The sequence below is a fragment of the Scyliorhinus canicula genome, chromosome 16 (assembly GCF_902713615.1).
Source record: "Scyliorhinus canicula chromosome 16, sScyCan1.1, whole genome shotgun sequence".
NCBI classification, from domain to species: domain Eukaryota; kingdom Metazoa; phylum Chordata; class Chondrichthyes; order Carcharhiniformes; family Scyliorhinidae; genus Scyliorhinus; species Scyliorhinus canicula.
In genome coordinates, this window is record NC_052161.1 from 33,369,142 (window position 1) to 33,383,058 (window position 13,917).

The 13,917-nt window shown below is 49.2% G+C and overlaps 1 protein-coding gene across 1 annotated transcript in view; it reads right to left on the reverse strand.

Moving 5' to 3' along the window:
* Nucleotides 1–13,917, reverse strand: part of LOC119979710 (cubilin-like) — a 162,284-nt gene that overhangs the window by 18,023 nt on the left and 130,344 nt on the right. The window contains exons 22-24 of the mRNA XM_038822270.1: nucleotides 11,409–11,617; nucleotides 9,666–9,680; nucleotides 2,089–2,239 (exon numbers count right to left, since the gene is read on the reverse strand). Of these exons, the coding sequence (XP_038678198.1) occupies nucleotides 2,089–2,239; nucleotides 9,666–9,680; nucleotides 11,409–11,617 (375 nt within the window). The remainder of the gene's footprint in view (nucleotides 1–2,088; nucleotides 2,240–9,665; nucleotides 9,681–11,408; nucleotides 11,618–13,917) is intronic.

Sequence of the window (13,917 nt, forward strand, 5' to 3'; positions counted from 1 at the left end):
CGGTGTTCAGCAGGGTTTTCAGCTCAGCGTCCCTGAACCATGGCGCTGCTCTCCTTCCAGCCTTCTTGTTGGCTCGGACCACATCAGCCAGTGACTGGGCCGCCTCCCTCTGGGACTGGGCCGCCTCCCTCTGGGACTGGGTCACCTCCCTCTGGGACTGGGCCGCCTCCCTCTGGGACTGGGCCACCTCACCTCGGGTCTGCAACGCCGGCCAGTGCATGGGCAATGCAGCCTACATTCCCAGCCATGGTCTGCTGTGACTGGGCCATGCTGAGGAGCGCCGCTGCAATGTCCAGGTGCTCTGGCACATTGTGCCTGATAGGACAGCCCTGTCCTGGGCCTCGGCCACCGGCTGCACAGAATGCCCCAAGCCTTGGACACGCTAATCCATAGCCGAAAACATTGCCCCCAATGCCTCCACCACGGACATCGCCCATGTGGTGTTGGCCTGGGTGGCATGCATGGCCGGCACCACACCCTGCTCGTGCACGTGGCTAGACTCCGCCACCTGCACTTGCAGGTGCCGAATGCTCGCCGTTATCCCCTCTTGTAGCCCCTGGCTCTCTGGCTGTACTTGGACTGTGCCTGGGGCTGGCTGTTCCAGAAACCCAGGACCAGTTGAGACATCAGCTGGTTCCTGGGGCCGGCCTGCCCTCCGACCATCCAGCCCCTTGGGTGCTCCTACCACAACCTGCTGTACTGGATCAGCTGTATGGTGCACACCAGACACAAGAGCTTCTTCACTAATGTGTCCAACCGAGGTGATAGTCTCTGGGATGGTGGAGGGTGTAGGGGACAGCTGTGACAGAAAGTCAGTGTCATCTTCCAACCCGGGCTCCAGGGTGCTCCAGGGGGGTTGGGGAGGGGGGGGGCGGTTAGTACCAGGCGCATGACCCTAGCCACCCTGAGGAGGTCGTGGAGTATCTTGCGGCACTGCATACCAGTCTGAGTGACATTGTCCATGGCGCTGACCGCCTCTGCCACCTACACCCAGGGACGGCGAATCAAGGAGCCTGGCGGTCATCCTCCCGGGCCAGGGTATAGGGTCATCCTTCTCTCCTCCACGGTGTTCAGCAGGGTTTTCAGCTCAGCGTCCCTGAACCATGGCGCTGCTCTCCTTCCAGCCTTCTTGTTGGCTCGGACGGTGTGTGTGGGGGCAATGACCGTTGAAGTGCCTCATGAGTGCTCATCACGGACCTGACGAATGCAGTACTGTTTTTCCTGGAATTGATTGTGTTCCACGTGGCGACGGTGCTCGCCCATTAAGAGTAGCTGAATCGGTGCAGGTGTTGCACCGATTTTCTGTCGTAAAGCGCCACACATCCTCCACTACGTCAACAGTTAGTCTCAGAAATGGAGAATCCAGCCCTGAGTGTTTATTGGTTGACTGAACAGGATTAAATATTAGCGATTAACTTTTTAACAATTGGTTCATGAGCTGTAGGTATCACTGGCTGCCTAACTGATCATCTCCAGCTGGAAGACCGATGGCTGGTCAGACATCAGCATCTTTCATTATTTGGATAACTCAAATCCTGATTAATTCTCCAATCTTTGAGCCAAATACATTAGCAGGTTAACAGCTGTTTAGGTTCCAGCTGAAACATTTGGCCCAATTTTTACTCTGTGCAAGTTGATGGTTTCTGATTGGTGCATTTTATCCAATACTGGGGAAGCAGACATAGCCTTTGAATGAAGAGAACATTTACAAAACTTTATAAAGGAATATAATGTATAAATATATGTATAAAGAATGTGAGAAAAGAGAAAAGGAATTAGTCTAATTGGACAGCTCTGTCAAAGACCCACTACAGCCACAATGGGCCGGAAAGGATCCCATATATGTTGTAATATTCTCTGATTCTGTAATACAGATGGACAGATGGTCTGATACATCGCATGGGTCAGTGTATTTCCATTCTGGAAATTTTACATTGTAGATCACTATGATTGTGCTTTCTCATTGACAAAACAAAAACATTAACTATGGGCCAGGTTGAATCTAAAGGTATTCAGACTGTTTGGTACCTATTCAGCACTAGCTGTCTCTGGCAGTTACAATGAGCAAGTGGAAACATTGTTACTTACTGAAAACCATCCAAATTCAAAGTAATTGTGTGCCGTTTTTTCACTTGTATGTACCAAATGCATTCGGCATTATTTGGATATGGTTCTGGATAATTGGGGCTGGTAAAGGATCCACTCTCAGTCTCAAGCCTCCCTCCACATGTTATTCCATCTAGTTACAATGAGAAAATGAGAAAATTCAGCAGGATAGTGTTGGAAAAAGGAGAATAAATGCAAAAAATGTGGTAAAGTAGGCCACATTGTAAAGGCCTAGTGGTCACACCTGGTGGTTCATCAAAAGAAATGTACCAAGAAAAACACAGCTAAGTCTGCTGGTCAAGTTCACCAGTTAAGTGATGGAACTGAAGACTCATTAAGGGACAAGATGTCAAGTCAGCTTAAAGAATTCAAGCTTGGTGTCTTTTCAGTGAAAGGAGATCAGCAATACTTTTGGGTGGATATGGGACCAGCAGTATCACTCATACCTGAGACAATATACAGTTAGAAGCTAAAACATTTACCTTTTCAACCATCAGATGTCACCTTGAGGACATACACTGAGCATGTCTTGCCACTGAAGGGATACAACATGGTGAATGTAGAACTAAATGGTCAATAAATGGAGTTGCCTCTCCACGTTGTCCAAGGAGACTTTCTAGCATTGTTTGGGAGATCATGGCAGCGCAGTTGCACAGTGTTTAGCACAGTTGCTTCACAGCTCCGGGGTCCCAGGTTCGATTCCCGGTTTGGGTCACTGTTTGTGCGGAGTCTGCACGTTCTTCCTGTGTCTGTGCGAATTTCCTCCGGGTGCTCTGGTTTCCTCACGCAGCCCAAAGATGTGCAGGTTAGGTGGATTGGCCATGCTAAATTGCCCTTCGATTAGGTTGGATTACTAGTTTAAGGGGATAAGGCGGGGGTGTGGCTTAATTGGGTGCTCTTTCCAAGGGCCGGTGCAGACTCGACGGGTCGAATGGCCTCCTTCTGCACTGAAAATTCTATAATTCTATAGTTAAGGAAGAAAAAGCTAAACTGGGCCGTCGTGAACCAATTTGTTGATTGTACGAACGATCAATAACCACTTCTGAAGAAGTAACCTCAGATATTCAAAGAGTCACTTGGATTCATGACTGGAATTGAAGTAAAACTCAAGGTCAAGGCAGACAGGTTGCCTAAATCTCTTAAAGCGTGCACTGTACCATCTGCCATCTGGCCAAAAGTGGAAGAAAAACTTGAGAGGTTAATTGAGATAGGAATCATGGACCCTGTTACCACCAGTGACTGGGGGACAAAATTCATTCCTCTGTTAAAGAGGCATAGTTCAATAAAATGTGTGGGGATTTTAAAACCAAAATCAACCAGCACTATGTGCTGACCATTATCTTCCACCACTTTTAGAAGATCTATTCGCTGGTCTCTCAGGAGACCAAATAATTAGCAAAATAGTTCTCAAGTATATCTTCAGATGAATGTGGTTTTCCATTGTGATTGTCTGCAAAAGGGCAACAAGTTTGTCAGGGGGAAAATGTCCCCCCCCCCCACCCCCCCCCCCCCCTGATTTGTGGACTCTTATTTTGGAGGGGTGATCCGTGGTTTTGAAACAGTCTTTGTTTGCGTGGTGGAGGGCGGGGTCCACGGGGAGCCATTTGCACAGACCAAGGGGAGAAAGTGAGCGAAGGGGTAGACAGGAGGAGCCGTCAGGCAGGAGCAGCCATGCTGCCAGGTAATGCTAGTGAATGGAAGTGAGGTGGGGAGGTGGCTGTGGGGGTTAGGCCAAATGGGGATGGGGGTGATGGAGAGGATGAAGGGTTGGGGGAGGGATGGTTGAAGGGTGGTGTGATGTGGCAGCGTTGGAGAATGAGTGGGGTCATGGACAGAGAAGGGGGCCATCTTGGATGGGCCCAGTTCAGGGCAAAATTAAAGGAAGCGGAACTGGAAGGGGGGGATGCCGGACAGGAGTGGAGGCACAAGCCTCTTGCAAGGTTCGTAACATGGAATGTACGGGGATTGAACAGGCCGGTGAAGAGGTCTCAGGTCTTTGTGCACTTTAGGAGCTTGAAGGTGGGGGTGGTCTTTCGGCAGCAGATGCACTTCCGGGTGAAGGATCAGGTTCCGTTGAGAAAGGGATGGATGGGTCAGGTATTTCACTCGGTGTTTGATTCAAAGTCGCGCGGGTTGGCCATCCTGCTGAGCAAAATGACGGGGGGTTTGTAGGAGCCAAGGAAGTGCGGGACTCGGGTGGAAGGTACGTGATAGTGAGCGAGGTGTTGGAAAGGATGCGGTGGTGCTAGTGAACGTTTGGTACAGCGTGCGGTTTGTGAAGGGGTTGCTGGGAATGGTTCTGTACCTGGACACGCATCAGTTGATTATGGGCGTGATTTTAGTTGTGTATTAGAACCAAGGATGGATAGGTCGAGCCCCAAGTCAATGGCAAGGTAGAGGATGGCGAAGGAGCTGGGAGGAATTATGGAAAGGGTGGGAATGGTGAATCCCTGGAGGTTTAGGAACGTGGTGGGAAAGGGAGCACTCCTTGTTCTCGTACGTGGTGAGCCGAGCGGTGTTGGTCGGGGCAGAGTACGTGGGAATCGTGATTTCAGACCATATGTCACACTGGCTGGTGGTTAGACTTAGTTCCAGGCAAGAGCAGAGGCCAAAATGGACGTTAGATTTTGGATTTTTGGCAGGCAAGGGGTTCTGTGAGAAGATGCGGTTGGTGATCAGAGACCATGTGCAATTGAATCAGAATGGGGAGATATTAAGGCCACATTTGTGGAGGCATTGAAAGTGGTGGTTCGGGAGCTGGTTATCTTGTTCAAGGCGCACAGAAAAGTATGGACAGTTATGGAACAAGATAAGAGCCGGACAGGAAATATTCGAATGCCCCCACCAAGGAGGGGTTGGCGGAAACAAAAAGGTTACAGGGGCAGTTTGACAGGCTGACGATGGGTAAGGCAGTGGGGCAGCTATGGAGGGCAAGGGGGTGCAGTATGAATATGGAGAAAAGGCTAGCCGTATGCTAGCCCATCAGCTACGGAGGCAGGCTGCCTCCAGGGAAATTCTGAGTGTGCAGACAGGAAAGGTGGAGGTAGTGTCAGAGCCACAGAAGATTAAAGAGGTATTCAGGGACTATTATGAGACGCTCTGTTGGGCCGAACCGGGTGAAGGGGATATGGTGTGGTTTTTGGATGAACTGGAGTTCCAAAGGCTGGATGAGGAGAGGAGGCGCTCGGGATGAGAGAGGTGATGGAGTCGCAAAAAGCCCGAGGGCCGGACAGTTATCCGGGGAGTTCGGCACTGGAGAAGAGACACTGACCCAGGTGTCAATGACGTTAATCCCAAAGAAGGGGAAGGACCCATTGGAATAGATGTGAAAGTGTTGGCCAAGGTAGTGGCGGGGAAGTGAAGGATGCCTTCCCGGAGTGGTAGTAGCGGGAATAGAGGATCAAACGGGTTTTGTAAAGGGCAGGCAGTCTTCCAGTAACGTAAGGCGGTTATTAAATGTGATTATGATCCCGTCAAAGGGACGGGCAGTGGTCTCTGTGGACGTCGGGTAGACTTTCGACCGGGTGGAGTGGAGGTACCTGTCGAGCTCCTGGGAAGGTTCATTTTCGGCCTATTGTTTGTGGCGTGGGTGCATCTGTTGCATGTGGCCCTAGTGACGAGCATACAGACAAACCAACTGAGTTCACGGAACTTCGGGTTGCACAGGGTAACGAGGCATGGGTGTCCATTGTCACCGCTGTTATTCGCGCTGGCGGTAGAACCCTTGCCGACAGCCATTAAAGGGTTAGTTGAGTGGCAGGGGGAGTAGGGAACACCGGTGTCCCTCTACACAGATAACCTGCTGTTGTTCCTGTAGGACTGATTGGAGAGTTTGGGGAGAATTATGGACATACTGGAGAGGTCTGAGGCCATCTCGGGCTATAAGCTGAATGTTGGAAATAGTGAGGTGTTTCTAATGAATGCGGCTGATTGGGGAACCAATCTTGAGATTGCCATTTAGGGTGCCAGGGACAGGTTTAGGTATTTGGGGGCTCAGGTGACAGGGGAGTGGGTGACGATGCACAAATGGAACTTGACAAGGTCGGTGGAGATGGTTAAGAAGGATTTTAGGAGATGGGATATGCTACACCTGACATTGGCGGGGAGGGTCCAGGTGGTGAAAATGAATGTTCTGTTAAGATTCTTGTTTATATTCCAAACCCTTCCAAACTTCATTCCGAAGGCCTTTTTCTGGAAACTGGATGCAGCGATTTTGGAGTTTATATGAGCGGGGAAGGTACCTCGAGTGAAGAGGGCCTGTTACAGAGACAGAGGCAGAAAGTGGGTTCAGTGTTACCAAAGTTGTTGCACTATTCCTGGGCAGTGAATGCCGAGAAGGTGAAGCCTTGTGGGAAGGAGGGAGATTAGATGGAGGGGTTCCAGCCTGAGGACCGTGGTGACAGCGGCACTTCCACTGGCACCAAGGAGGTACATTGTGAGCCCGGTGTCGAGTCCACGATTAGGGTGTGGAACCAGTTGAGGTGGAACTTTAGAATGGAGGGGAGGTCGGTGCTAACACCGTTGTGTTGGAATCATGGGTTTAAGCCAGGAGAGATGGATGGCATGAACAGGAGATAGAGAGAGAAGGGCTTGGCAAAGGCGATGGCTCTATACCTGGAGGGGAGGTTTACAAGTTTGGAAGAGCTGTGAGAGAGGGTGGAGTTGCCGAAGGGAAGCGAGTTCAGGTATATGCAAGTGAGGGACTTTACACGGAAGGAATGGAGAGGGTTTTCAAGCTTCCAGATGATACCCTCTTGGAGGAGTTGCTGCGCCCAGACATGGAAGGGGAGGGTTGGTTTGGGGATATATATGGGAGGCTGGGGGATCAAGGGAGAGCATTAAGGAGAAATGGGAAATGGAACTGGGAGGGGAGATAGGATGGGGAGTGTAGAGTGAGGCAATGCGTAGGGTGAATTCAACCCCATGTTCGAGGATGAGTTTGATTCTGTTCAAGGTTGTGCATAGGGTGCATATGACTCGAATGAGGATAAGAGGGTTTAGGTGCATTTGTTCTGGAGCTGTGTGAAGTTGGAGAGATACTGGGAGGGGATGTTTTGGACACTATCAAAGATTGTCGGGGTAGGGACTGGGCCGGACCCTATAGTGGTGATTTTTGGGTTGTCAGAAATGCTGGAGCTGATGGAGGGGAGGAAGGCCAATGCTGTGACCTTCACTTCTCTTGTTGCCCAGTGAAGGATTCTGTTGGAATAGCGGTCGACATCGCCATCAGTGGGGGCTGCCTGGCTGGGCGACCTGTACGACTTTCTCCAGATGGAAAAGATCAAGTTTGAATTGAGATGATCAGCGGAAGGCTTTGAGATATGGTGGGGACTGTCCATGACCACATTTGAGGAAATGTTGTCGTGGAGTGTGCGCGGGAGTGTGGGGGGAGGAGGGAGGGGAAGAGTAGAGGGGTGAACAGGGGAAAAAACCTGCACAAACTGTGAACTGTGGAGAATGTTTCCTGATTTATTTATGTTTTTGTAACTATTTATACTTTTGGAATAAAATACATTGAAAAAAAGAATATTTAACACTCAGTCTTGCCCTGCTTTGAACAAAGTCTGTTATAATCAATATTATATTTCCACATGTCAATCTGTGGCACACTCTGTGAATTCACATACATGAAATACAAATTTTTGATTAATTCCACCCAAATCAAGAACCTCACCTTCTCCAAACTTAATTCCTTTTGCTACTTTTCAGCGCACCCGATGAATCTGTTGATACATTTTTGCAGTCTACAGCCTTTTCCCACACGAGCAACTATATGACCAATTTCTGCATCATCTGCAAACTTCTCAATCATGACGACTACACTTAAGCTTAAATCATTGCCGTACCTCGAAAAACAAAAGAGCCAATACTCAGCCCTTTAAAGCCCCAAAAGGAAGAGAACTGCAGTTATAAATAACCACCACCTACCATGACCCTCTTCTTCCAGCCACAGAGCAATTTTGGATCCAGGTCCCTTGGATCTGTTACAGTCAAGGACTGTTACAGGCCTGACCAGTCTGCCATGTGGGGCCTTGTCAAAAGCCTTGTTAAAATCCATGTAAACAACATGATTCACTCATTCCCTTCTTACCTCCTCAAAAATATTAAACATTGTTGGAAACACATTGAAACTGAAGTCTACAGCCTTTTCCCACACGAGCAACTACATGACCAATTTCATAGATTATCATAGAATTTATCATAGAATTTACAGTGCAGAAGGAGACCATTCGGCCCATCGAGTCTGCACCGGCTTTTGGAAAGAGCACCCTACCCAAGGTCAACACCTCCATACCCAGTAACCCCACCCAACACTAAGGGCAATATTGGAAACTAAGGGCAATTTATCATGGCCAATCCACCTAAGCTGCACATCTTTGGACTGTGGGAGGAAACCGGAGCACCCGGAGGAAACCCACGCACACACGGGGAGGATGTGCAGATCCGCACAGACAGTGACCCAAGCGGGAATCGAACCAGGGACCCTGGAGCCATGAAGCAATTGTGCTATCCACAATGCTACCGTGCTGCCCATCTGTATCATCTGCAAACATCTCAATCATGCCAACTACACTTAAGCCTATATCACTGCCATACCTAGAGAAACAAAGAAGCCAACACTAAGCCCTTAAGACCCCCAAAGGGAAGAGCACTGCAGTTATAAAAAAAAACATCATCTCCCATGACACTCTGCTTCCAGCCACTGAGCCAATCCTGGATCCAAGCTACTTGGATGTGTTACAGTCAAGGACTGTCACAGTCCTGACCAGTCTGCTTTGTGGGACCTTGTTAAAATCCATGTAAAAAACATGATTCACTTATTTCCTTGTTACCTCCTCAAGAATCTTACACCTTAGTTGGAAACAGCATTAAAACTGAAAATTCTGTAAATACTCACCAAGCCCAGTGGTAACTGTGGAGAGAGAAAAACAGTGAAAGTGCTTCAGATTGTGACCTTTCATCAGAATTGTGCGGTCAGTTAAAGGCCTTTTCCTGACTTTCTGGACTGTCATACTTGGACTGTGCCTGGGGCTGGCTGTTCCAGAAACCCAGGACCAGTTGAGACATCAGCTGGTTCCTGGGGCCAGCCTGCCCTCCAACCATCCAGCCCCTTGGGTGCTCCTACCACAACCTGCTGTACTGGATCAGCTGTATGGTGCACACCAGACACAAGAGCTTCTTCACTAATGTGTCCAACCGAGGTGATAGTCTCTGGGATGGTGGAGGGTGTAGGGGACAGCTGTGACAGAAAGTCAGTGTCATCTTCCAACCCGGGCTCCAGGGTGCTCCAGGGGTGTTGGGAGGGGGGGGGGGGGGGGGAGGGGGGGGGGGGGGGGGGGGGTTAGTACCAGGCGCATGACCCTAGCCACCCTGAGGAGGTCGTGGAGTATCTTGCGGCACTGCATACCAGTCTGAGTGACATAGTCCACAGCGCTGACCGCCTCTGCCACCTACACCCAGGGACGGCGAATGATTCTCTTATTTCCTTGTTACCTCCTCAAGAATCTTACACCTTAGTTGGAAACAGCATTAAAACTGAAAATTCTGTAAATACTCACCAAGCCCAGTGGTAACTGTGGAGAGAGAAAAACAGTGAAAGTGCTTCAGATTGTGACCTTTCCTCAGAATCGTGCGGTCAGTTAAAGGCCTTTTCCTGACTTTCTGGACTGGGGTCTCGCTTCTGTGTGGGGAGAACAGCAGGTAAATCCTGACAGAATACCCACAGGTTAAGCAAGGTGGGGTCCCCTATTAGTGCTTTCTTAAAGGCCCATGGGGGGGCCCACTGGTGACAGTGTTCATCCCGTGACAACGGCATCACCGACCCACGCTTATTTCTCCCTGATTTTCCCCATAAAACTCAACCCAGCCCCGATGACCCCAGACCCCACTGCCTGGTCATGGGGGCACTGCCCTTGCACTGCATCCTCTTTTTCCAGGTGCAACCTCAGCAGTGGCCATCAATGCCGGTGATACTGCTGTAGCTCTGAGTTAATGTGTCCATCTGTTTGGCTAACAGCTCCTGGGGGTGAGTCGCCCTCCTCAACACAAACCACAGCCCAGCTGACAGGGTAGGATCCTGAATGTCACAGACTGTTCAGGTGCAGTTGCCTCAACTTTCAAAACCAGTTCTTTTACTAATTCAGCCCTTGCTAGCCTTGTATAGGCAGTGAGCCACCAGCGTCACCTCTTTCTGAGAAGGCCCACCTCATCTTGCAGCCTCAGCAGTGGCCATCGATGCTGATGGTATTGCTGTAGCTCTGAGTTACTGTGTCTATCTGTTTGGCTAACAGCTCCTGGGGGTGAGTTGCCCTCCTTAACACAGGATGGGATCCTGGATGCCACAGACTGTTACAGTGCTGTTGTCTCCACTTTTAAACACTTCATTTTCTAATTCCAGCTGTGCTAGCCTTGTAACTCTCAGCTATGTATGTACACTGTAGTGATTCCAGCTTTTGCTCAAGCTCTGAATTCTGGAGCTCAGGCTCCTCCAGCTGACATCAATTTCTTCACACATGGTTCCTGAGGACATGAGAAGTTTCAGCAAGTTTCCACATAACACAGTGAGTGGAATCGTGTTTAGGCGACAGGGGTCTCAATCGGCAGCTGTCTAGGCAGTGAGCCACCTGTGTCACCTCTTTCCGAGAAGGTCCACCTCATCTTGCATCATTCAGGAATTGAACAGGCCAGGAACTGGCCGTCCGCCAGGATGAAGGAGACAGGGTGCAGAGGTCCTGCCTGCTGCGAGCTGCCATCAAATCAGAGGCTTGCAGCTTTCTGAATTCAGCAGCAGCACTGGGGATGCACTGCTGCTGCCAGGGCAACACCTACCAGGGGCCTCAGATCGAGGATGGACCCAGGCACAGGTGAATTTGTCCTGTGAAGCAAGAAATTCCCAGATATTTCAACCAGGAAGATTTGGAAAATATGCCCACAACCTGTTTACTTGCTCCTCTAATGTTCTTTGATGAAACTAAACTAATGAATTGGATTCAATTAAGCTGAAATACAATTGATCTATGCCTTAGTTGGTGCCTAGTGGCTCCTTGAAACTAACAACACATTTGTGCTAATTTAAACTATATTGAACAAGGGTTAGGTGGATTGGCCATGCTAAATTGCCCGTAGTGTCCTAATAAAAATGTAAGGTTAAGGGGGGGATTGTTGGGTTACGGGTATAGGGTGGATATGTGGGTTTGAGTAGGGTGATCATGGCTCGGCACAACATTGAGGGCCGAAGGGCCAGTTCTGTGCTGTACTGTTCTATGTTCTATGTTCTAAGACAGAAAATTTTACACACTTACTTTGGAACAACGGCTGAGAGTAGTAATATGCAGTAAAGCCAACACTTGTTTTCAGGTGATCAGATTTGAAACAAATGGTCATAGTGTTGGACGATGATGTAAATGTGTGGTTTGATCCGGTACATATTGTTGAAATCAGAGGAGAATTTGTTGAAGCTCCATCATATATTGCAACATAATCGTTTGTGCACCGCAATGATACTTCCAGCCTGGGGAGACAAAGATAGTAAATTGAAATTTACTATAGTACTTATCTTTTATAATTAACAATTTACTTCATAAACTGGGCAACATATACACACACATCTACAAACAACATTAAAAGAATAGGATATGTATTGAATAGATAACAAAGTATCAACCATGGAGCAGCCATTCGGTAATCAATCAATTGGAACTAATGATTAGGTATTGGACATTTGACTCCTTGAGTCTGTTCCATTATTTAGTGTTTGATCTTTGACCTAACTCCAAAGACTTGCCTTTTCCTCACATCGCTTCAAATCAATGGCCGACAAGATTTTATCAATCTGAGTTTAAATTAAGATTGATCTAACACGATCCTGAGTTCCAAACTAATACCATCGTAAAATAGTTATGGCACAGAAGGGGTGGCCATTTGGCCCATCGTGTACATATTGGCTCATTGGAAGAGCAACTCACCATGTCCCACTGCTCTGCCTTTTCCTCGAACCCTGGCAATCTTTCACTTCAGAAAATTAACAATTCTCATTTGAAGACTTTGACGTGAGCTTAAACGTTGGATTCCTGGTATGATTGTGGTAAATCTATGCTGCACTTGCTTAAGAACCAAATAAATCCTTCAGATCTGCTGCCTTGAACAGTTTGTCATGGTTCAGGTGTGGTCCAACCAGGACTTTATATAGCTGCCAAGTGACCTCTAATCACTTATATTCCATTCCATATGATATAAAGGTGAGCATTCCATTAGCCTTTTAAAATATTTTCTGTTCATGTTTGCTATTTTTGTATAATCTGTGCAGCTGGACTTTTGTTACTGCTGAGTTTAACTTGATTGACCATTACACTCTGATTACACAGCAGATGAGTTGGAGGGGAATTCATCCCACCAATTCCAATAGACCTGATAACATTTCACTCCTCAATGAATGTTGACTGGCAGCACTTGGACGTCCTGCCTTGGGGAGCTGTCAGCCAATCTGATTCAGTGTGAGTAAAGTGGCAGAACCCCCAGGGAGGGAAGGGCAGGGGATGCTTTGGGATCGCAGGATGATGGGATATGTGAGTGGGGCACGTGCTTCATCAGGGGGTAGGTCAGGCAGCTGAGAGGTCCAGAGATGTCCAGTCCATGAAGGAAGGGAAGCCCCAGTCAAAAGGGGGTTTTTCATGGAGGTCGCCCCATTACCGCCCGAGATCGAGGCTGTGATTCTTTCCAATTTGCACCGTTAGCTACCCGGCACCTGCTAAACTGAAAATTGAGACTGGGTGGGAAACCACCCTTAAACAGGCGCAAGTGGCCATGTGAGGGTCTTAATACGGGCAGGGGCAGGCGTCCCCTCTGAGGCCCTACCTACCTCACTCTAAAATCCCCTCTGGGTTGGGCAGCATTCCTGACGGATCTGGTCCATGAAATTTCACGCTCCCCTTCTTTGACCTCAAAACCCATCGAGGGGAGCTTAAAATTCAGACATCGATAATTGGAGAAATCTGCAACTTTCTAGCAACACTGCACGTATGGCAAAATACCAATGGACCAACCAGTACACGGGATCCTCAGTAAATGTGCCTTTGGATTGAACAGAATCACAAAGATGTTTAACTGGGGCAGAATATTGGGCGGAATTCTTCCTCTGCCGACAGCAAAATCGCAAAACGCGATTGGGTGGAGAATGACCTCCGACACCAAAATTGAGGTAGGTGCTAGTTTGACGCCAAATCGGGCTGCTTCGGCACCCCGAAAATGGCGTAATTGCGTCGCTCACCCCGCGGTGATTAAGTACCATTGCCATATCATTAGCGGACCTGACCCCCTATTCTCCGGGTCCTCCGAGATTCACTGCCTCCGGTGGACTGAGTTCCCTACAGGATGGTTCACTTGTGGTCTCAAAAATCGTGAACCTGGCGCCGTGGCTGCTGAGCGAGAGAGATGACGTAGGACACGGAGTGACATGACTGCGGGCTGCTGGGCTGGACAGCAGCCATGCTGGCTGGGGTGGGGGGGCCCAGTGCCAGGGCCAGGGTAGGGGGGGAACAGGCTGAGCAGCAAGGGTGCCCCCTCCACACGACTGGGGAGGTGCCCAGGCACCGACCGTCATTACAACGGCCACCACGAAGGGGAAGCTGCGCACCCACGTCGTTCCCTGGTTCTACACAGTGACACCGGCGGTATGGGTGAGCCCACTCCCGCACCCCATCGCCCCGCCACAGCCCCAAACACCCCACCCAACCGGCCGCGACCCACCTACGGACCACCCAGGCCCCACACACATGGAAGCCCCGTGAGGGCAGTGACAGTCAATGATTTATC